Raw genomic sequence first — 20,585 nt, 5'->3', positions numbered from 1 at the left:
CGGGAGGTCGCTGGGCTGCCTCCTGCAAAGGAACCTGGTTGGTTGCCACAGACCACTCAGACCAGGAGGGGTGAGGGGCAAGAAGGAGGAAGGCACGGGTGGGACCCCTAAGCTCCATGGCTCAGAGGCTCACATTGCCCCCCAGCTCAGACAGCCACCCGGTTTCCACTCACCGCAACCCGCCACCCCCAAGCCCCCAGAGCCAGGAGAGGCCCTGCCAACAGCAGCCACTCAGGTGTCGGCCGTAACTCTCTCACCTTCCACCTGCCTGTCTCAGCACCCCAGCAGCTGGAGGTTCTCCCCCAGGCCTCTCAAGGGTCCCGCCCTCCCAGGAGACCGGCCTGCCTCCCCCGCGGCCTCTGCTCATCTCTCTTGTCTGCTCTAGATACTAACCACGAAGCAGCTTGGCTTCAGGGGCCCAGATGCTACAGCCAAGGCTGTGCCCCATCACCTCCCACCTCCTGATTTTCCGCTGCTGGGCACACACTCACTCGCATCTCTGCGGCTGGGCTGGGAGGACAGAGGCCGGGGCGTTTACATTTATAAGCAGCCGGCTGCAGTTCCAGCTCCAGCTGCGCCGAAGTGAGGCTGACAAAGAGAACACTGAGATGTCAGGATAGTGCGATGGTAAGAATGGTGCCTCAGACCTCGGCAGCCCCAGGTTCAAGTCTTGACTCTGTTGCTTCCGGGTCAGTGTGACAGTGGGCAAACTTACCTACAGGTCTGAACCTCGTGTTCTTATTTAAACAGTAAGGTTAATAATCCTACCTTACAAGGCATTGTGGGTCTGAAACAAGCTCATGTGAGTAAATTGCCAGCCCCGGTGCCTGGCACACTGGAACCATTTGCTAAGTGGTAGCTGTTGCTGCTGCTGCTGTTGCGAATTAGCACCAAAGAACCATCTGGTTCAAGGATCATAACCGCAAAGGCTGCAGGGGCAGGCAGGAATCTTAACCGAGTGAAGTTGGCCCCATCATCAGGACTGTGGCGAGCCAGAGAGCGCCAGCCCCACTGAAAACAGCAGCCGGTACTTATCTTCAATGGTTGCTGGGTGGACGAAATTCCCCAGCTTTTCTTTTCTCTTCAATCTTTTTTTTTTTTTTTTTTGGCAGCACCAGCAGCTTGATATTAGCTCTGACTTTTCTTACCTCCCGATCTCAGCACTAAGAGCAGCTGGGAGTTCTTCCCCCGGCTTCTCTGAACATCCTGGTCTGCTGACTCTGGCCCCCAAATTCTGGATTTTTATATAAAAATTCTCACTACAGAAATATTGGCAAATAGATAAAAACTCAAAAACACTGTGCCAAATACAACACGTCTAAAGGCTGAATTCACCCTCATTTCTCAGAAGAAACTGAGGTTCAGATGGGTCTCAGCTGCTGGCGAAGCTGCCTGGAAGCCTGGATTCTCAGTTCGAGTAAGAGCTTCTGTGAGGCCCTTCCTACCCCGTGGGGCCTTTTTCGCTGCCATCCGCTGCAGAGGTGGCCAGAGTTGGCCTTTGGCAGCTCCTGAAGCACAAGACCTGGGTCACAGCAGTCTTCCGTCTTGTGAGAAACCCAAATTCTTTTAAAAATGTTGCGGAGGGCAGTGTGACATTAAGTCAACCCTAGGGACCCTGGAGATCTCAGCTTTGTTTAAAGCGCCATTTTCTACCCATTTCTTGAGTCCAACTTCAGTGTGATTCTACTTAAAAAAATCCCCACTTGGGTCTCCCTTAATGGGGGGACAGAACCAGCAGGAGGCTTGCTAGACACAGTTCTCCTGATTGCTACCTCTTGGTACCTCTCTTCCTGTACCTTTCTGTGGGGGAAAAGGGTAGAATACTCGAAGGCCTCTGGGATTTCATGTGGCTGAGCATTTTAACATGTAAGGCTTAGGGACTTCTCAAGCTCAGAGGTTCCTACTGAGCCTCATGTTTGTTCGTTCTAGTCTATTCTTTTATTGTTGTTTAAAGATTTTATTTATTTGAGAGTGAGTAGGTGCACGCACACACGAGAGCATGAGTGGGGTGGAGGGGCAGAGGGAGAGGGAGAAGCAGACTCCCCACTGAGCAGGGAGCCTGATGCAGGACTCGATTCCAGGCCCCTCGGATTATGACCTGAGCCGAAGGCAGACACGCAACTGACTGAGCCACCCAGGCGGCCCTAGCCTATTCTTTCTAACATGTTTGTTGTGTTAGTGCTGAGTTGCCCACACTGACCAGAGATGGCAGCTGTTTTCCGCTCAGGATTATACTCACCATATTCGGATGCTTGCCGAGGGTCCAGAGTTCTCTACATGGTGTGGTTCTTTAAAAGTCATGTAGTTCCTGCCTAATAGTGCTCTTTGTCTTCCATCAGCCCTTGAGAAAACATCCACCATTTATTCCCCAGAGTTCTGAGCATACATTTTCCAGATTCTTCCTTGGTTTCAGGGAAATAGCCAGTTCAGAGAGGTCTTGTATGTTAACCTATTGCCCAACTCCTCACAGAAGCCAACACTGCACTGTTACATCTTAAAAGCAAAGGTTGAAAGTGGGATGTGAGCAAGGATACTGTCACAAATGTAGTTTGGGGTCTGAGATCTTTTCCTGGTCATATGGTCTTGATGGGGCTCCCAGACAGATGGCCTTTACAGGGGTTACCTTAGTTCTGGTTCCTCAGAAAGCACCTCCTGAGACAAGGGCTGAGTTTAAGTTGTTTATTTGGGAACTCTCCCAGAAAACACGGTGAGGGAGACAGATGGAGGGAAGGGAGGAAAAGCAAATAGAGTGCATCAGTGAGCGAGTTACCACCTAGGGTAACTGGAGCTCAATCCCACTGGAGCCCTCTGGAAGACTGGACAGAATACACCTCAAAATGATCCCAGGAAGGAAAGGAAGAGAGGTATTTATCCTTCAACTCCTGGCCCTCACTGGACGTGGCTTGCTTTTGAGTTAACTCTGGCGTTTTTAGCCTGCCCTGCTACCCGAGCTCACTCTAGGAGCCAGAGGCCTCCCTCGGGCAGAGGGACCCATGAGATTGTACAGGAACTGTCTGCAGGTAGACTTTGGTGTGGCCAAGGGTAGATGGCTGGGGCACCGACTGTGTCTGCTACAGGGGGGGACTCATGCTCCAGGATGGCCAGGCCTCGGCCATGTCATTAATTCTTTTTGAGCATATCACTCAAGCAGAGTCAATAAAATCACCCTGTGATTTGATATATTGATTTTTTTTTTCTGGGAGCCATAAATATATGCAGGCAGAAGCTGTTTATGGCCTTGTTCCCTGGCTGCTTGGAAGAAAATGTTAGAAGTGGATTTATCAGTTCGAATGTACCGGTGTGATATTTAGGAGAGAAGTCTGGGCCAGAGATGGAACTCTGGGAATCATCTGGACATATACAATCATGGTAGAAGGGACAAGGAATCACTGTAGAGGTGGCAGCAGGAAGTTATCTCATTGACCTCGTTTACAGAAAATTGTCTTCAAGTAAAAAGTAAGGCGGGACTGAGGAGCCTGCCACTTCGGAGAACATCACTTGTCATCACCAAATCTTTCCTCCTGAGTGTGCCATAATGAACAGTGGACTTCAACCAGTGACTCTGGGGCTCTAGCCTTGCCCACAGCTGCCCCAACAGGTAGCCGGTGAAAACGTGTATTTAGCTTTCCTGACAACTAGCCTCCTTTCTCTTCAACGACTTTTTTCTTAAAAATTTTATTTTTTAAGTAATCTCTACACCCAACCTGGGGCTCAAACAACCCCGAGGGCAAGAGCTGCATACCCCCCTGACTGAGCCAGCCAGGCGCCCCTCCCTTCAATGACCTTTGATAATAATTTAAAAGGCAATTTAGGGGCGCCTGGGTGGCCCAGTCGGTTAAACATCTGCCTTCAGCTCAGGTCATGATCCCAGAGTCCTGGAATGGAGCCCCTCATTGGGCTCCCTGCTCAGGAGGGAGCCTGCTTCTCCTTCTTCCTCTGCCCCTCCCCCTGCTCTCTGTCTCTCTCTTGGTCTCCCTCTCAAATAAAATCTTAAAAAAATAAAAAGCAACTTATCTATTAAATGACATTTGGTCACTATTACAAATCTTTTTAAAATAAAGATTTTATTTATTTGAGAGAGAGAGAGAGAGCAGGAGCTGGAGGAGAGGCAAAGGAAGACTCCCCGCTGAGCAGGGAGCCCCATGTGGGGCTTGATCCCAGGACCCTGGGATCGTGACCTGAGCCAAAGGCAGACTCTCAACCGACTGAGCCACCCACGTGCCCCTGGTCTCCTATTATAGATTCTACAAGCTTTTCCCTTGGTGTGAGCTTGAGTCCGTCATACCCCAGAAGACCCATTTATTTACTTTATGGTCACACAAATCTATACATGTGATAAAATTTCAATTACAGACAAATGTTAAATTATTTCAAAATAAAGTTTTTTTAAAAATCCAGGGGAGGAATCCTTGTGGACTGGCCATCTTAGAATCTTAGTCTCTAAAATATTTACTTAATGGTTAAAATTTAAAAGACTGACAATACCAAGTGTCGACAAGGATGTGGCACAGTGGAAGCTCTCATTAACTGCTAGGGACTGTGTAAATTGATAGAGTCCCTCTGGAAAAATGGTTTGGTAATAACTACTAATGTTGAAACATGTATATCACACATGTTGGATAAGGAGCAATTCCATTCCTAGGTGTATCACAATTTACACAGAAGTCAAACCAGGTAAGATTAAAATACAGAGTTAGAAATGGTTATCTAGGGGGAACAGGAGGGATTAATGGTTCTAATAGGACATGATGGGGGGTTCTGGGAGTTAACAATGTTCTGTTTCTTGACCTGGATGATCACATGAGTATTCATTTTGTAATAGTTAATTGAACTATATCTCTATTTTGTGCACTTTTCTCCCGTTATACTTCAAAATGGGGGGGGGAGTTAAAAACAAAAAGAGAACAAGAAATGTGGAAAGAGTCTGAATGATTTAAACATCCTTTCTAAGTTTATTAATACAAAATATGGCCAAGTCGTCAGGTCAAATGGAGCTACATTCTCCGTCTCAAAAGTGGATGGGACACTGGGGGGGGGATTGCCTCTTTGGATATAAGTTAAGTACATTAAAGAAATTTTCACCTGATCTTTCTCTGCATGTCTTAAAGCTCATTTAATCTGAGTTAATGCCTATGGGTATTCCAGACAGCTAGTCCCCTGGGTGTTCCACCTTTCATTTGGTAACGCTATTTGTAGCTGAATTATGTTTCTCTTCCCACTGTCTGTCCCATCTTTCTAAATGTATCTCAACATCCTAATTTACCTATAAAAATAGCCTCTACTTTTTTATTATGGAAAATAATTTTACAAAATAAAGGAATAGTAAGCATTATACACAACCATTTGCCTCATTCCAAATTGTTTTTGGGTGTTTTTTTTTAAGATTTTATTTATTTGTTTAAAATTTTTTTTGAGAGAGCGCACGGGGGCAGGGGTGGCAGGGAAGGACAGAGGGAGAGGGAGAGGGACAAGCAGTCTCCCCACCAAGCTAGCTAGATCCCAGGGCTCTGAAATTATGACCTGAGCCAAAGTCAGATGCTTAACCGAATGAGCCACCCAGGGGCCCCTGTTTTAGGGTGTTATTTTTATTGATGATATATACGATAAACAGTATCCATATATTTCTTTTTCACTTAACCTTATCTTCCTATACATATTGTTCACTTTGATAAGTTCACTATAGTAGGTATTTACATGCTATTCCATCTTAATCATCTATGTTGAGCCTTTGTTAAGTGATTCTAATATTCACAGGAAGCCCAATTTGTCTGTATCCATCTTTAATGGATCAGTTTGGACCATTTGTTTCACTTCTGCTTCTTCATCAAAATTGCAACCCCACTATTTTCACCAGCTATGTCAAAACAGGGTTCATGAAGTGACAGGTTAGAATGTGTGGTCCTCCCAAGTAATTTTTAAAAAGATTTTATTTATTTGACACAGAGAGAGAGCACAAGCAGGAGGGACGGCAGGCAGAGGGGGAGGGAGAAGCAGGTTCACTGCTCTGCAGGAAGCCGGATGCAGGGCTTGATCCCAGGACCCCAGGATCACAACCTGAGCCTGAGCCACCCAAGCGCCCCCTTCCCAAGTAATTTCTTACCAAGTTATACAGTGATCCTTTACACCTTGTTTCATCTTATGCTGTTCATCTGTATAAGACCCATTTACATTCTGTCATTATATTTAACAATTATTTCATGGGTCAGTGGCTGAAAGAAAGTGAAGATATGATAACCTGTGAACTCCAGGCTATGATTCACAGTGGAAAGCAAACTACATTCTATATCTCATTCTCTCTCTAGTATAAGCATCTACAGTCAAGGGTGGGGAGGAGAAAGAGGCAAGACTATCTGTTCTTCAAGAAATTTTACCTTCAGTCTCCTCATCTGAATCAGTCTCCCTCATCTAGATGTAAAGGATGCTGCCACCTGGCTTCTCAATCCTTTCAGTACTCACATTATCTAAACTAGAGAATCCTTTTCTTGTGACCCAACAGTTTTGCATGACTCAAACTGAGCCAACATTTTCAAAGTATGAATATGCAAAAATGTGTGCAAATAGATGTTACTGAATGTGTTTTGCAGTCTGAATGGATAGTGTCAGATGATGGGGATCTGGGAACATATCTAGACTTTCAAATTGTCTTCTGCGAAAAATTCCCTTTTAAAAATATTTTTACAATATGTGGAACAAGTCTTTACTTACTTAAAGCAGATCTACATAGTCAACATCTTCGGTGTCTACTGTATGCACGGTCATGTTATTGTCACCAACCGCAAGCCCACCAGAGGGCGCTCGTTCCCCGTCTATCCAGCCTTCAATCAGCGACTCAGAAATCCAAATTAAACTTGACTTTCACACACAGGAAGTCTTTCACATTTAATCCACAAATATTTACCGAGAATTTACTGTGCTGCCAGGCCCAGAGGTAGGTGCACAAGATACAGTGAAGAGTTAGGCACGATTCCTAATACCAAACGCTGAGCATAGCAAAGACTGAAAGTAAACAACCGGCTACAATAACGTGGGGGTAAGTGAAGAGCTTCTAGGTCTGGGGAGTTTGTTGTTTAAATACTGGCTCCAAGTCTTTGAAGCTAGTAACAATTCATTATGAGATCCCCGACGGCTTCCGCTCGGTATATTGGGAGTGATCTCCACCCTCAAGGCATTCTGTAATTCAGAGCCAGAGACCTCCTTGAGTGGCTCCACTAGCTCCGCAATTTCATGTCTCTGCCCCCTCACCCCCGTTTTTTTTAAGGGCTTCCTGCAGTTCTCTTACAGTTCACTTCTGCTCAAGGTCAACACTTCAGGTGGCCCCAATGCCAAGGACAGGGGATTACCCACAACTATCATATCCCACTGGCTCCGCCCATTCTTTTTCCAGCTTGAAACCCGCGGGCCTTTCCTGCTTTGAAAATCTAGACTTCCTGTTCTGATTCTCGCGATAGTTGCGAGACCTCGCGTGAAGTTCGCTCCCCGTGCTTCTTGTGTTCTGGAGACCAGGGGGACTGTCTAGCTGCTTTCGCCCACCTCGTCAGTGCTCCCCTGGCCAGGAGTGATGTGCATGCGGCTAGGGAACCCCTAAGTGAAAGGGCTTAGCCGAGTTCAGGTCCGGAGTTAGAGTCCTGGACCGCATCCGGGAGTTTTGACTCCAGGCCTCCAATACGCATGCGGAGCTGATTCCCCTGGGCGGTCTGGAGGCCGTCGCCCGCCCTGAACTTCAGGGAGGGTCAGGAGGCCCAGGTCCAGGCCGCTAGGCCGGGGACCAGGTCATTCTGGGACGAGACTGACTAATTACCGTCACCTCCCCGGCTGCAAAGCTCAATTTCCGCTCCCTGCAAACTGGACTGCAGCGCGGCTTCTGTAAACCGCTTGGGGCAGGCCAGGGCGGGGCCTGGCAGACCCCCGGTAAGGCGGACGGGCGGGCCTCCAGGAATGCTCTCCTCCCCGCCCCCAGCCCAAAGTGCCACGGTGGCGCTGGTGGCGGCCGCGAGACCGAATGCCTCCGGCCCTGCCGGCCTTGCAAATGTAACCTGTAATCCCGACCCGGAGAGAAGCCCGCGGGGAGGCGCCCCGCCCACCTCTCCCTGAGGCTGCTGGCCAGCCGGGACCTCTTATAATCCCTCGGCTCATCCGCGGGCTGAGGCACCTGCCGGATGTGGGGAGGGAGGAGGAGGCCAGTTGTGGGGTGGCAGATATAAGTGCCAAGTCTCTGGTCAGCGCTCTTGGTAGGGAAGCTGGATGGACAAGCTTGCGATAGCCCCCGGGAGGCCAGCCCTGGGCTGCGGGGAGACTACGTTGGTTGGCCCTACCCTCCAGGAGCGCCGGGCTTTGCACCAAAGCTCCCACTGCCTCTCCATTATGCAGCTGCTCTGGCAGACCTCAGGGACTGTAAAGTCCGATGGGACAAGACCTCGACTTTCACTCAACTCTTCCAGCTTCCCAGCCACCCCCATATCCCCTACTCCTAACCCCCACCCCACCCTGTCCCTTGTCTTCTCCCAGCTTCGGTGTCCGGTTACGGCTCCTCACTTCTCACTGTGACTTTGGCCCAGCTAGGGGAAGTGGCCCAGGAGGGTCCCGTGCGGCTGCATAAAATTGGCAGCTTCAGAACTGGAGGGAGGGGGTTGTGTGCGACGTCGAGAGGCGGGGAGAGGGGCGGAGGAGTTGCTCTCTGAGTCCAAGTCCGCAGGCTCTCTCAGAGATCCTCAAGCCGGAGCAGAGGTGGCTGGCAGGCCCAGCCGATTGTTGGCCTCTGCTTTCTTTCCACCTCCTGCTTTTTCAGACCCGAGACGCGCTGCTCTGAAGGGCTTAGTCCTGGACGCTAGGTGAGCGCTCTGGGCCCCAGGGCATTACTTCTTCCCCATTCTCACCCTTGTTAACAACTCCTTAGTTCTGGGGCCATCAATTCTCATCCACTTCTAGGGCAGGGAGCTTCAGAGTGGGATGGTGTGTGGTGCTCCCTCTGGGGTGTGTGTGTGTGTGTGTGTGTTTGTGCTGGCGTTTGAGCTTTATTACCCTTCTCATTTCTCCCCAAGCCCAAAAACACAGTCCAATCAATAACTGGATGACTCCTAGAGAGTCACCGTGCCTCTGTGTTGAGGGTCTATTTGACTCCAAGGCAGCAGGGGAGGGGGCAGCGCTCGGGTCAAACTTTGGTACAAGGGAAAGTGAGCTTGCTTCTGACCTCCTGACCTGGCTTCCCTCCTTGGCAGGGTGCCACGAACGCGCTGATGCCCAGAGTGCTCGCAGGGCTTCCAGCTAACCATGCCACAGCCACCCGCAGCTGCCCTGGCGCTGCCCTCGCTACTGCTGCTGCTGCTGCTGCTGCTTGTGCAGACACCGCCCCCGACAGGCGCGCGGCCGTCCCTGGGCCCCGATTACCTGCGGCGCGGCTGGCTGCGGCTGCTGGCGGAGGGCGAAGGCTGCCCTCCCTGCCGGCCAGAAGAGTGCGCCGAGCCACGGGGCTGCCTGGCGGGCCGGGTGCGCGACGCGTGCGGCTGCTGTTGGGAATGCGCCAACCTCGAGGGCCAGCTCTGCGACCTGGACCCCAGCGCGCACTTTTACGGGCGCTGCGGCGAGCAGCTTGAGTGCCGGTTAGATGCGGGCGGCGACCTGAGCCGCGGAGAGGTGCCGGAGCCTCTGTGTGCCTGCCGCTCCCAGCGCCCGCTCTGCGGATCCGACGGTCGCACCTACGCGCAGATCTGCCGCCTGCTGGAGGCGGCCAGCGCTCGGCCTGACGCCAACCTCACGGCGGCGCACCCGGGGCCCTGCGAATCGGGTACGCACGGCCTGGGGGCCCTACCCTCGGCACTTGGGGCACTCGAGGCACCCGAGGCATTGCTCCCTGGCCTCCGACTGAATTAGTCTCTGGCCAGCAGGGCGAAAAAGATGAGGCCGGGGAGTCCTCGAGTCCAGTATAAGAGCCCGCTCTCTCCGCTGGTCCGCAGAGACCGCTGCCGGAAGGTGCGGGTCCGAGCTCTGTCAACAAGCTGTGGGCCCTGAGGCGGGTGAAAGCGCCAGACCCGGCTGGCAGGGACCAGCCCTCTGAGGGAGCAGGCAGAGAGCCAATGATTGGTCTCAAAACGGGGAGAGCGAAGAGACCCCCAGACCTTGCCCAGACCGCTGGAGCCCAGGCAGCGAGACTTGGGTTCCAGAGAGATGCAATCGGGTTTCTCTGGGTGGATCCTGATTCGTTCTGTAAAGCAAGCTGTTAGCCCAGTCTCCCCACCTCCCTTCTGTTTCTTCCGTGCCTCAGGATTCGTGAAGGAGGGGGCTCTTCCAGCTCCTCCCTCCCATCTAGGGGGCTGAGGGCCATTCAGGCCTCAGGTTTCCTTTGGCAGCAATAGTCACTTTCACTTCCTGAGCCCCTTTGAGGGATCTGGCCTGGCCAGGGCTGCCAGGAAAACAAACACCGGCGGGGTCCCAACACTTTACCCCACAACTGCAGGCTTTCTGCCCGCTGCCCAGATCTGGTTTCAGGTTCTCTGCCTTTCCCACGTGGGAATCCCCCCTCCCCCGCCCCCTTCCCTGGTCCCAGGGTATGTGTGTGGGGGGGAAGGGCTGCTCTTCGGTCTTTGGCAACTGGACCTGGTTAGGAAGGGGGGAGAGTAGAGGGTGGTGTTGGTTACAAGTGTAGCAAGATAGAGGGGCCTAGACGGTGGAATGAGGACAGGGGAGTGATCAGGGATGGAGTATGGCTGCCAAGCTGTGGCACCCTGTCTGCACCTACCTCTCCATCTCTGAGTTTGTATCTTGTGTGTACCTGTACCTACATTTATATGTCCCCGCGTGTACCCGTACATGTATGGATGAGTATTTACTTCCGCGCTGATTGTCTTCCCCCACAAACACATCCATGACAGTTCATATATCGGCTGCTTGTGGGGCCAGATGTGCCACCCGTTCTCAGGCCTCCCACCTCCGTCCCCAGAGCCCCAGATCGTGTTGCAGCCATATGACATTTGGAACGTGACGGGGCAGGACGTGATCTTTGGCTGTGAGGTGTTTGCCTACCCCATGGCATCCATCGAGTGGAGGAAGGACGGCTTGGACATTCAGCTACCAGGGGATGATCCCCACATCTCAGTGCAGGTAAGAGAGGGAGCAGAGGCCTCCTTTGGGCAGCCCAGGGTCCCCCTAGAAGGACCCTGCTGACCCCTTCTCTGGCTCCAGTTCAGGGGTGGGCCCCAGAGATTTGAGGTGACAGGCTGGCTGCAGATCCAGGCTGTGCGTCCCAGCGATGAAGGTGTCTACCGCTGCCTGGCCCGCAATGCTCTGGGCCAGGTTGAGGCCCCAGCTAGCCTGACAGTGCTCACACCAGGTAAGGGCGAGCCCTGGGCTCTGGGGACCAGGCCGGGGGAGAGGGGGACTGGTGGTAGATTGAGGCCTTTGAATGTGTGTCCATGTACATATGTGCATGTGGGGGCATAGGCAAGTATGGCTTTCTTACAGCCTAGGGGGACTGACAGCGCCTCCTTCCTGTTCTCTCTTCTTTACCCACACGTGTTTGCAGACCAGCTGAACTCCACAGGCATCCCGCAGCTGCTGTCCCTGCATCTGGTTCCTCAGGAGGAGGCTGAGAGTGAAGAGGGCGAGGATTACTACTAGGTCTGCAGCCCTGGCCTATGGGGGTGGGTGAGTGGGGATAGTGTTCATCCCTGCTCTTGAAAAGACCTGAAAGGGGGAGCAGGGTCCTTTCATTGCTTTAATGCCCTTGATAGGGGAGACATGGTGGTGGTAAGTAGGGAGACAAAAGTTGGTGGAGGGTAAGGAGAGAGGCAGAGGCTAGGGAAAGTGGGAAGCAAAGGGGCCCATGGAGGAGGCACCCTGGCCAGGACTGTCTCCAGCATGGACCAACCAGGCAGAAGACAGCAGCTGCCTCTTGGTCCCTAGGCTGGGTGGGAGTATTGGCAGGGGGGGGGGGCGGCTGCTGAGCAGACACAAAGAGGCAGCTGGGATCCTCCACTTCTTCCTGACAGCCTTCCCTCCAGCCCTGCTCAGCCAGTCTTCCAAACTACCCTTTGCCACAACTCCTGCTGTTATTTTTCTAGTCCCTAACCTTTGCCTAGCCTCAGTTTACCCTCCCTCGAAACTCACCTTCTAGAAATTTTCCCCCTCACCCAAGTTCCAGTTGCACTTACTAACTGCAGTCCTCTTTGCTGTTGGCCATCTGTTGTCTGGAAGAGCATAGTGGAGCATGGTTTAGGCCAGTGCAGTAAGATGGGCATTTGGTCGTGTCTAACTTCTCCTGTCCTTCTGGAAACTGCAAGGCCAGGACCATATCTTATACCAGTGTGTATTGGACAGTGCCTAGCACAGGACTAGGCACAGTAGGCACGCAATAAAGATTTATGAACAAGCAGACACACATGCCCTGGTGGATCATGCAGTGTGCACATGAAGACCACATCTCCTGGGAGGCTTCCCATGGTAGTAGGACCCTGGCTTCCAGAAGCTGTAGGTCCTGTCCCCGAAGCACATGCCTGCCAGATGTACAGAGAGGAAGCTTGAGCTGGGGCCTACCCTGCCCTCTAGGGAGGAAGTCTGAAGCCATCTGGTTGGAGGAGGGTATTCTCCCGGTCTGCACTCCATTTGGGCTGGACTCAAGTTAGACTGCCTGTCCCTGCAGGTGGGGAACCAGGTCGATGTGGGTGGGCCCCAGTGTAAAAACACAAACTGGATGAAGGAGGGGAGAAGCTTGGCCACGAGTATGGGCCGCACCCTAGGATTCCCCTAGGAACCCACCCATTTTCTTGCTGAATCCAGACAAAGTCAGGTAAGTTTGTTTCCTTATCCGCGGACTGTGACCTGTCCTATCTGGCCGGGGGTCACTCGCCAAGCCACAGTTTTTCTGCTCCCCACATCTCTCTCCACGCCGAGGCACTTAGCCTAGGTGAGGCCCAGTGTTGACTGACTGATTGGAGCAGAAAATGAAAACTTGAGTTCCGGAGGCCGAGACCTGTGTATGGATGGCGACAGCCTGCTCCGCGCCCGCCCCGCCCAGAGTCTGGCGCCAGCACAGGAGAGATGGCACGTGGCTCAGTGTCTGAGCTCTTCCTCTGGGGCCCAAGGAGGGGAGCCCGGGCTCTGGGGAGGGGCGTGGCCCGGAATCCCCACCCGGGGGCGTGGCCGTCCCTTCCACAGGACCTCAGGGCTCCTCCACAGGCTAACCAGAGGACAGCTCTGGTTGACTAGGCCTGTGTGGAGCCCGGCGGCCCCAAGAACTGCACTCGACAGCTCGAGCAGGTTCGATACTTGGGGTGAATTCCAAGACGACCGCGAAAGCAGAAGTAGGGATGTGACTGGTGTGCCAGGGATAGGGGGTCGTGTCATTTGGCGTCCGGACCAGAAGGCGGTCTACTCCGCACTGAAAGAGGGGACGTGGTCTGTGTTGTCGGACCCTGGCTAGGTCTTCGCCGGGGACTCTCTCCCCGCTGTGCTCGAAGGCGCCCCCTGGCGGGTCTATCGATAGTACCGTGCCCACCTGCAGAGCAGAGGCTCCACCCAACCTAAGGGAGTACCGCTCACCTCGGGAGTCCGTACTTCTTGATCGCTTTTGCAGACTTTGTAGAGAATTCGAGCGCAGGCTCCTTACAGCCTCAGTTTCCCCTTCCCGGCCCTGCTGGTTGAGGCCCCACAGCCCGGAATAGAAGGAAACCCTGCTGCTCCACACCCCTGCCTCCTCCCAGCCTCTGCTCTGCGGACGGGCTTTAATAACGTCGCCGAAAAGTGACACGCGATTTATTATTAAAGTAATGCGGGGACGGGAAAGGTTTAATAAACGCGCTGCGATGCCGAGGATTATTCACCGCAAATAAATGAGAGCGCGGGCGGCGTTTTAATAAATAATTTCCCGCAGCTCCCGGGGGGTAGAGAGGGGAAGAGGAGGGGGAAGCTGAGCCGCCGCTAGAACTCCCGGCCTCGCCTCCCCACGGGTTTTCAAGCCTTCCCTGCGTTTTTCGTTTGAGGTTGCTCACACCCGAAATGTGAGGTTCCAGGAGAGCTGACTCGGAGTGGCCTAGGCAGGGAGGCTGGAGGACCTCTGTCCGACCCCACTTCCCCACCTCCGGGATTTTAAGTGGTTTGCTTAAGATGAGCGAATGCACTTCCTTCCGACTCCAAACCAGAGATCGGGAGTCAACACTGTATTGGTGCAGGAGCGGTTAACTGGGACCAGCCCCTCCCTAGCTGAGGGTACTAGGTCCCAGGGTCCAGCCATTCTCTCAGCTTTTGGCTGACCCCGGCTGGCCGTCCAGGGCAGGATGTCGGGAGTACGCCGGGATTGGGGGGCTGTGTGTACAGGTGTGTAGGAGCTACGTGTGTACGAATGACCCTGACTCCCTCCTCTGACGTCGTGGGGAATCTGACTCCTTATTAGTAGGAAGGCTTCTAGTAAAGGTCCTTGAGCCGCGCTGTTCTGAATCGAGAGAATCCGGGTGAAGCCCAACTCTTGGCTCACTGGTGAACGGCGGTGGATTTGAGGGCTGAGCAGAACTGGGACCCCAAGGGGCAGTCCGCCCCTCCAACAGAAGCCCGGAGGCCCCAGAGGATGAGCCCGATTTTGGAGAGGGCCGAGATTGCAGACTTTGGGGACCCAGGACACGCCCAGCACCTTGCTGGGTAGGGGAGTGAGAGGGAAGCTCCTGGGGTACACCAGCTCCGCGAGTTTTGTGCCTCGGTCGAAAGGGGCGACGGCTCTGGCGACACCCCTGTCAACGCTTGGGAGTAGGGACATGGCAAAAGAGTGCCATCTGGTGGATGTTTCTGGTTGTGGCAGCCAGGCCTGGGCCAAGGGGCCTTAAGACAGTTAAATTGGAAAATTTTGAGTAAAAAGATGCTTCCATGTGTATTCGTTTATGTATGTGAATGTGCATGTATGTGTAGTATATATGTGATATCTGTGTGTGACATTTATGTAATATCAGTAGTATGTTCGTAGTAGTTATGTGCATGTGCTTACATGCATTGTATGTGAGGTGTCTATATATACACATGTATGTGCATATATCATAATATATGCTATACATGTGGATTATCTAAAAGCATGTGTGTGTATGTGGATAACCATGTAGATTCATGTGTGTGTGAGCATAAGCACTGTATATATGGATGTATTGTTATATGTGTATATACTGTATGGATACATTTACTTGCAAGCATGTGTTCCATTATGTGCCCTTCTTTCAACAAATAGTTGTCATGTGACAGCATTGTTGTAGGAACTGGAGATACATCACAGAAAAACACATCGTCTCTGACCTTACAGAGCTTGCATTCTGTTGTACCCTGTGCATGTGAATGTACGTAGACCTGGAGTAATTATATATGCGTAGTGTATAGGACTATGTGCACACGTATGTGTAACTCTGACTACATGTGTGAGGGGAAGACAGGCTTAAACACTCCTCTGGTGGACTTGGAGATTCCTTAAGATCTTTTTTGCTCAAAAGTTCAGGTCCTGTCACTTAGGACTCTGTATTCTAAGTGTGCAGGCATCTTAGGGCAGAGAGAAAGAGGCTGGAGACATAGGCCGATTACCTTCTGGGATGTATTTTGGTCATTTCTTCAGCCCTCTAAATGACTCGATTCTTTCTAAATGGGTGAACAGCTATGAAAATCTACAGGGTAATGAGATGTTAATGATCTTACTCTCACATGTCAATGCAAAGCATCTTGGGAGGGAAGGATGATGGTTGGGATGGGTGGGAATGGGGTCTGGGAAGCTGGAGGTAGGAATGAGTTCTCTGAGGGCAGTGGTGGGGGCATTTAGAGACTAGGAGGGCTCTGGTCTGAAAGGTAGTGGCGGGAGCTCTGGGAGTCAGTCGTGAATAATGGAGGGTGGTTTGAGGACTCTGGGAGGGTTGGGCTGGTAGATAGAGAGAGATGGGGCCCAGGGAGAGGAATGAGGTCAGCATCAGGGATGGAGTTGAAGGGGTACAGAGATAGAGGCTCTGGCGGCAGTCTCGGGATGGAACCTGGAGGCCAGCTCAGATGGAGTCATCCCTGCCTTTCTCCCCACCCTCCTCTCCATGCTGGGGCCCCTGTGTTCTTTCATCCTCTCTCTGCTCAAGCTGGGTCCCAGATGTGCTGGTGGCAGGGGAGGAGACTGTAGGCTCCAGGGCTTGGCCTGGCTCAGGTGACTCACTGGTAGGCGAGGTGAGGCCCGGCTCCCAACACCACTGGACCATGAAGCCTCATCCCAGCTGCCTGGGCCACTGCCCGCCCAGTTGCCATTACCAGCTTTCAGTTCGGGCTCAGCACAGGGGGTTCAAACAAGGGTGAGTCCTGGACCTGGAAAAGGTCACAGCCTCCCCCTCCCCACATACACCCACACATTCCTGGGACTGAATTAGGAAAGGTGCTTCTGAATGATTTCTTCCTTCCTTCCCTCCGTTGCTAGATGTTTTCCAGACGCAGTCAAGGCCAGAAGTCTTCAGGTACCATCCGCAGCCCTGGTCTGCGGCCACACCTCTGCCCGACTACTTCACCCTAAAACCAGCGTTTCTGCCCCTTCTTTGCCTCTCTTCCCTTCTTTCAGCCTTTCTTTTCTTCCCAGAGTTGAGGGCTTAGATCCCTGGGCTGTGTCCCCATGGGTCGGAGGAGTGGAGGAGGGGCTGAAGACTTGGGCTGGCTCCTGGCCTGGATTTCTTTCTTTCTTTTTTTTTTTTTTTTTGACATTTTCTCTGCCACGTGAGTGACTGAAGGCTCTTCGAACAGGGTGAACAGTTAGGAAAGCCAGTTTGGGTGACAGATGTTACTCCATAATCAAGTCTCACCTTGTCCCTTTGGTGGGTAGGCACTTGGGAAGCAGCACGGACTTCAGGGTGCTGAAGTGGGGTCTGGCCTTCCCTGGGAGAAAAGACAGAGTCTTTGTGAGAAGTGATGGGGTCTCCCAGGATGACAGTTGAGGACCTAGGGACAAATATTTGCTACCTCCCACCCCCATTCCCATCCCAGATCACTGAAGCAGGGCTGAAGAAGGCCCCACAGGCCTCCTGGACTCAGCCGGCCCTGCAGGGACCCAGGTTCTAACTCTGGCTTCCCAGCTCTCCCTGCCCCTCCCCCACAGTGTGAACTGGTGTCAGAGGGGTTAAAGTTCGTAGAGGTGGAGGGGGTCTCAGTGGCAGTGGTCTCTGAAAGGCAATGGTGGGTCTTTGGGAGCAGAACTTTGTCCTTGGAGGTCAAGGACAGCCCGGCAAGGGCACATGAGGTTTTGTAGTACAGGTTTGAATGTCAGTTCTGCTGCTTTCTAGGGCATACCCTGGTGATTCTTGGGTTCCCTTCTTCCGTGTCCTCCTCTGAAAAATAATATAAAACTTGCTCTGTAGGGGTTGTGATGACAGTAGAGATCTTACAAGTAACGTGTCTGGAACACAAAAGGTTTTCAGTAAATGGTCATTTCACTACTACTGTTTCTGGGCAGGTGAGCTGCGTGGAGATGGGGGTGGGGTACCTAGTACGGAGCTTCCTGCTGAAGTGTGTGTTGGAAGATGGGGTGATTGCAGTCTTGGTGCCTGCCTGGAGGAGGCCTTAGGAATTGGGTATTTGGAGGAGGGAAAAGGCTAAGGCAGGGTGGGGATGGGTAGGAACTGGGCTTCCAGAGAACTTGGCAATCTTCACCCTCACCCTCAGCCCTCCTCAGGGAGCCCCTGTCACAGCCCAGGGCTCTAGCTCTGTGCTTGCAGGGAGGGGCAACCCCCAAACTCACCTCCATCCATCTCTTTTATCTGGGCTGCTGAAGGGCCGGAGCTCCAATGGGGCCTCTGACGGGGAACAGATACAGACCAGGCGGAAGCAGCCGGAACTGTGCTGAGCTGGAGCTGAGGACCAGGCCAGGGGGTCAGTGAAGACAGATAAAGCTCAGAGCAGCTGGGGACTCAGGGGACCTGCGGGGAGGGGCAGGAGGGGCTGTGGGCAGCCTGTGTCCTGGGAGGAGGCAAGGGCCGGAAGCTTCTGATGGGGACCAGTGTCCGTCAAGGACTTCAAATGTCCAGACAAGGCCTTTCATGACGCTTTGGGAGGAGGAGAGGAGAAGAGCATCCTCCCTTAGGTATGGCAGGAAGGCCAGAAGCCTGCCACGGATGAGGGTTGGTCTCGGGGTGAAGGTGAGCCTGAGAACAGGGGGGCCTCATGTGCCTGGCCAAAGGCAGGCCTTCTGGGAGCTGCCTTACCTTTCAGGCGGAGATGGGAAAAGGGTTGGTAAGCTATTCTGTGATTTTAGTTCCTGTTTTAATTAACTTTGAAGGGCTTGGGGCCTCCCTGAACACCAGGGAGGGGAGCAGAGCAGACGTTTATTTTCCTCTTTTCCCCTTTAAAGACAATTTTATTAAATCACTTTGTTTTCATTCTGGCTTGAACATGGGGCATTTAAATGGAAAAGTAATTATTTCACCTTGTTTGCTTATGGAGAGAAGAGAGTCAGGAAAGGGAGGGATGCCAGTGAGAGGAAGAGGCTGGCAGCTTTGGGCTAGCACGTGTGCCCCCGCACACGCATGCATGCACACGCAGACACACACAGACACAATTGTGCTCACATTCACACCAACAGCGATGTATACGCCTATCCCCTCAGATGGGCATTTATTGTGTACCCAGAGAAAGACATGCTTTGTTCACACCCTCCCAAATATAGACACCTCAGCACTTGCCAGCACCCATCTACACTCTCCTGAGACACTCCTCCCCACAGCCGTGCCTCTGGGGCCAGAGCTCTCCAGCCAGGCACAAACACTCTCACCGCATTGTGCTCATGGTATGGGCACTCTTGCAGGTACTTGCAGACGCCCCTCAAGCATTGTGGTTGTGTGTGTGCAAGCATACACACACACACACACACACACACACACACACACACACACACCATATTCAAGTCCTTCCGAGCCTATTGAGTTCCATCATCACAAGTACACACAGCTTCAAACTCTCATTCTCAAACACCAAGCGCACCCTGACCAAGATGCAAGGGAAGACCTGGGTGAGGGGGGACATCGTCATGGAGAAGGTGGAGGAGTCCTGGAACTCTCTCTCTCATGGGGGTCCCTGGGCCCCCAAACCTACCTGTCCCCTAGGCCCCTCCACAAGTCCCTTTCTCTGCACCTGTAACGATCTTGGGATGACTGCTTGTGACCTTGATTCTGCAGCCTCTGGGACAGAGCTACTCCCTGCCTCCCTCCTGCCTCTCCCCCCCAGATCCCCCGGTGCAGGGCTGGAGAAGGCCAACAGGTCTCCGGGGCGCAGCCCGAGCGTGAGCTGGGACCCAGGTTCTAACCCGGGCTTCCCCAACTCGCCCCGCCCCTCCCGGCTGTGTGGATCGGCATCCGAGGGGTTAAAACTTGGGTAGCGCGCCCCCCTCCACTCCCACCCCTGGCTGGTACGTGGAGGGCCAGGTTCGCGGAGCCCTACCTGTACTTTGTCTTCATCTGTCACCCCTTCTGACAGTCAGATACATCTTGTGGGGGGGGCGTGGGGGCGGGGGAACAATAATTAACCTCTCCCGCCTCGTACCCCAAATGCCGCCTTCTCGGCCGGCGGGCAGTGGCTGCAGCGGGGTCTGCGGGAGGGAAAGAGGGAGGGAAGGGAGGAGACGGAGAGGAACTAAGGGAGAAAGCGGGAGAGGATTGAGAGGGAAGGGAGCCGAGAGGAAAGGCCCTGACATTTTTATTGCCCTGCCAACCTCTTTTCCACACCCTTCTTTCCACACTCTCTTCCCGGGGAATGGCGGGCAGTTGGGAGAGGCGATTAGAAGAATGGGAGAGCCTAGTGCGCTCAGGAACTCACCGCTCCCCCTCGTGCCTGCGAGTTCAGCCCCTCCAGAAGCCCTGGGGGGATCTGGGGCACAGTGGTGTGGGGATCGAGATTCCTCTGCCTGCTAGTCCAGCACCGAGACTGAGACCCGGAGGATGAGAGGACTTTGGGCCATGCAACCCTGGAGGTCGTCACCACGCTGATATTTCACATTTATGGCAAATGACTAGAGCTGATGTTAAGGATTAATTTTTGTTCCAGTCAGTGAAGGGGGAGGGGTCTTGTGTTATTTCCGGAGAGGCAAGTGACTCTATTGCCAAGGGACCCTGGATTAAAAGCTCTCCAGATTTGGGGCGGGAGACAGAGGACACTTCTAAAAAGTAAAAACAAAAACCAAAAACAAAACCAAAAGCCTTAGGGCACAGTGGCTGGAATCAGAGCTTAGATAAAGAGAAGACAAATTTGTCTTGGGCTAGGTCCTCCGATGAAGCTGGGGGGACCCAGGGTCAGGCAAGAGTTGTCTGCAGCCAAGGAGATGAATTTGAATGTGGAGTATTCCCAGACAGACCGCTGGGCATCCGAGGTGTCCCCAGAAAGGAGCTGGGAAGCAGCCAGGATGGGAAGGAGAGGTCTTGCTGTCACTGCTGGACCTGCTGGGGGTTAGAGAGACAGGGCCCTGACTGTCTTCCAGGCAGCCTGAGGGCCAGGGGATTCTAGCTTTTTCCATCTCTTTGAGAAGTTATTAGTCAAATCTGTCATCTACAGTGTCTGAGAAATAGGACCTTTTCTCTAAAGTCTCTGATAGAATTGTGAGCACGGCATTGTCCACGGGTCAGGAT

The 20,585-nt window shown here is 52.9% G+C and overlaps 1 protein-coding gene and 1 long non-coding RNA gene across 4 annotated transcripts; one reads left to right on the top strand and one right to left on the bottom strand.

The window, feature by feature from the left end:
- Window positions 1-7,483: 7,483 nt before the first annotated feature.
- On the top strand, window positions 7,484-12,366 carry KAZALD1 (Kazal type serine peptidase inhibitor domain 1). 3 transcript variants are annotated; one of them, XM_045802908.2, is made up of 6 exons: window positions 7,485-7,908; window positions 8,786-8,828; window positions 9,216-9,781; window positions 10,934-11,094; window positions 11,176-11,323; window positions 11,516-12,366. In XM_045802908.2, exons 3-6 carry the CDS (start codon window positions 9,268-9,270, stop codon window positions 11,608-11,610), a joined length of 918 nt encoding a protein of 305 aa, XP_045658864.1. In that variant the 5' UTR covers window positions 7,485-7,908; window positions 8,786-8,828; window positions 9,216-9,267; the 3' UTR covers window positions 11,611-12,366. The 3 variants fall into 3 exon arrangements, with proteins under 3 accessions (XP_045658865.1, XP_045658864.1, XP_045658863.1); XM_045802909.2 differs by lacking the exon at window positions 8,786-8,828 and having other exon boundaries at window positions 7,484-7,908; XM_045802907.2 differs by lacking the exon at window positions 7,485-7,908 and having other exon boundaries at window positions 7,930-8,828.
- A 1,404-nt stretch (window positions 12,367-13,770) lies between these two features.
- Window positions 13,771-20,161, bottom strand: LOC148109777 (uncharacterized). The gene is made up of 3 exons (XR_015724743.1): window positions 19,780-20,161; window positions 17,711-17,822; window positions 13,771-16,851 (listed from the first exon to the last, which is right to left on the bottom strand). It is a non-coding gene; the product is annotated as an uncharacterized LOC148109777 (long non-coding RNA).
- Between the last annotated feature and the right edge of the window lie 424 nt (window positions 20,162-20,585).

Source organism: Ursus americanus, chromosome 6 (assembly GCF_024610735.1).
Source record: "Ursus americanus isolate L20-20 chromosome 6, mUrsAme1.1.p, whole genome shotgun sequence".
Lineage (NCBI taxonomy): Eukaryota > Metazoa > Chordata > Mammalia > Carnivora > Ursidae > Ursus > Ursus americanus.
Note: the sequence above shows the minus strand (reverse complement) of the source record. Positions and strands in the feature narration are given on the sequence as shown.

Coding starts and splice junctions, on each gene's coding strand:
- KAZALD1 (XM_045802909.2), top strand. CDS start 9,268: ATGCCACAGCCACCCGCAGCTGCCCTGGCGCTGCCCTCGCTACTGCTG. Junction 9,782..10,933: donor CCCGGGGCCCTGCGAATCGG/GTACGCACGGCC, acceptor CTCCGTCCCCAG/AGCCCCAGATCGTGTTGCAG. Junction 11,324..11,515: donor CCTGACAGTGCTCACACCAG/GTAAGGGCGAGC, acceptor ACGTGTTTGCAG/ACCAGCTGAACTCCACAGGC.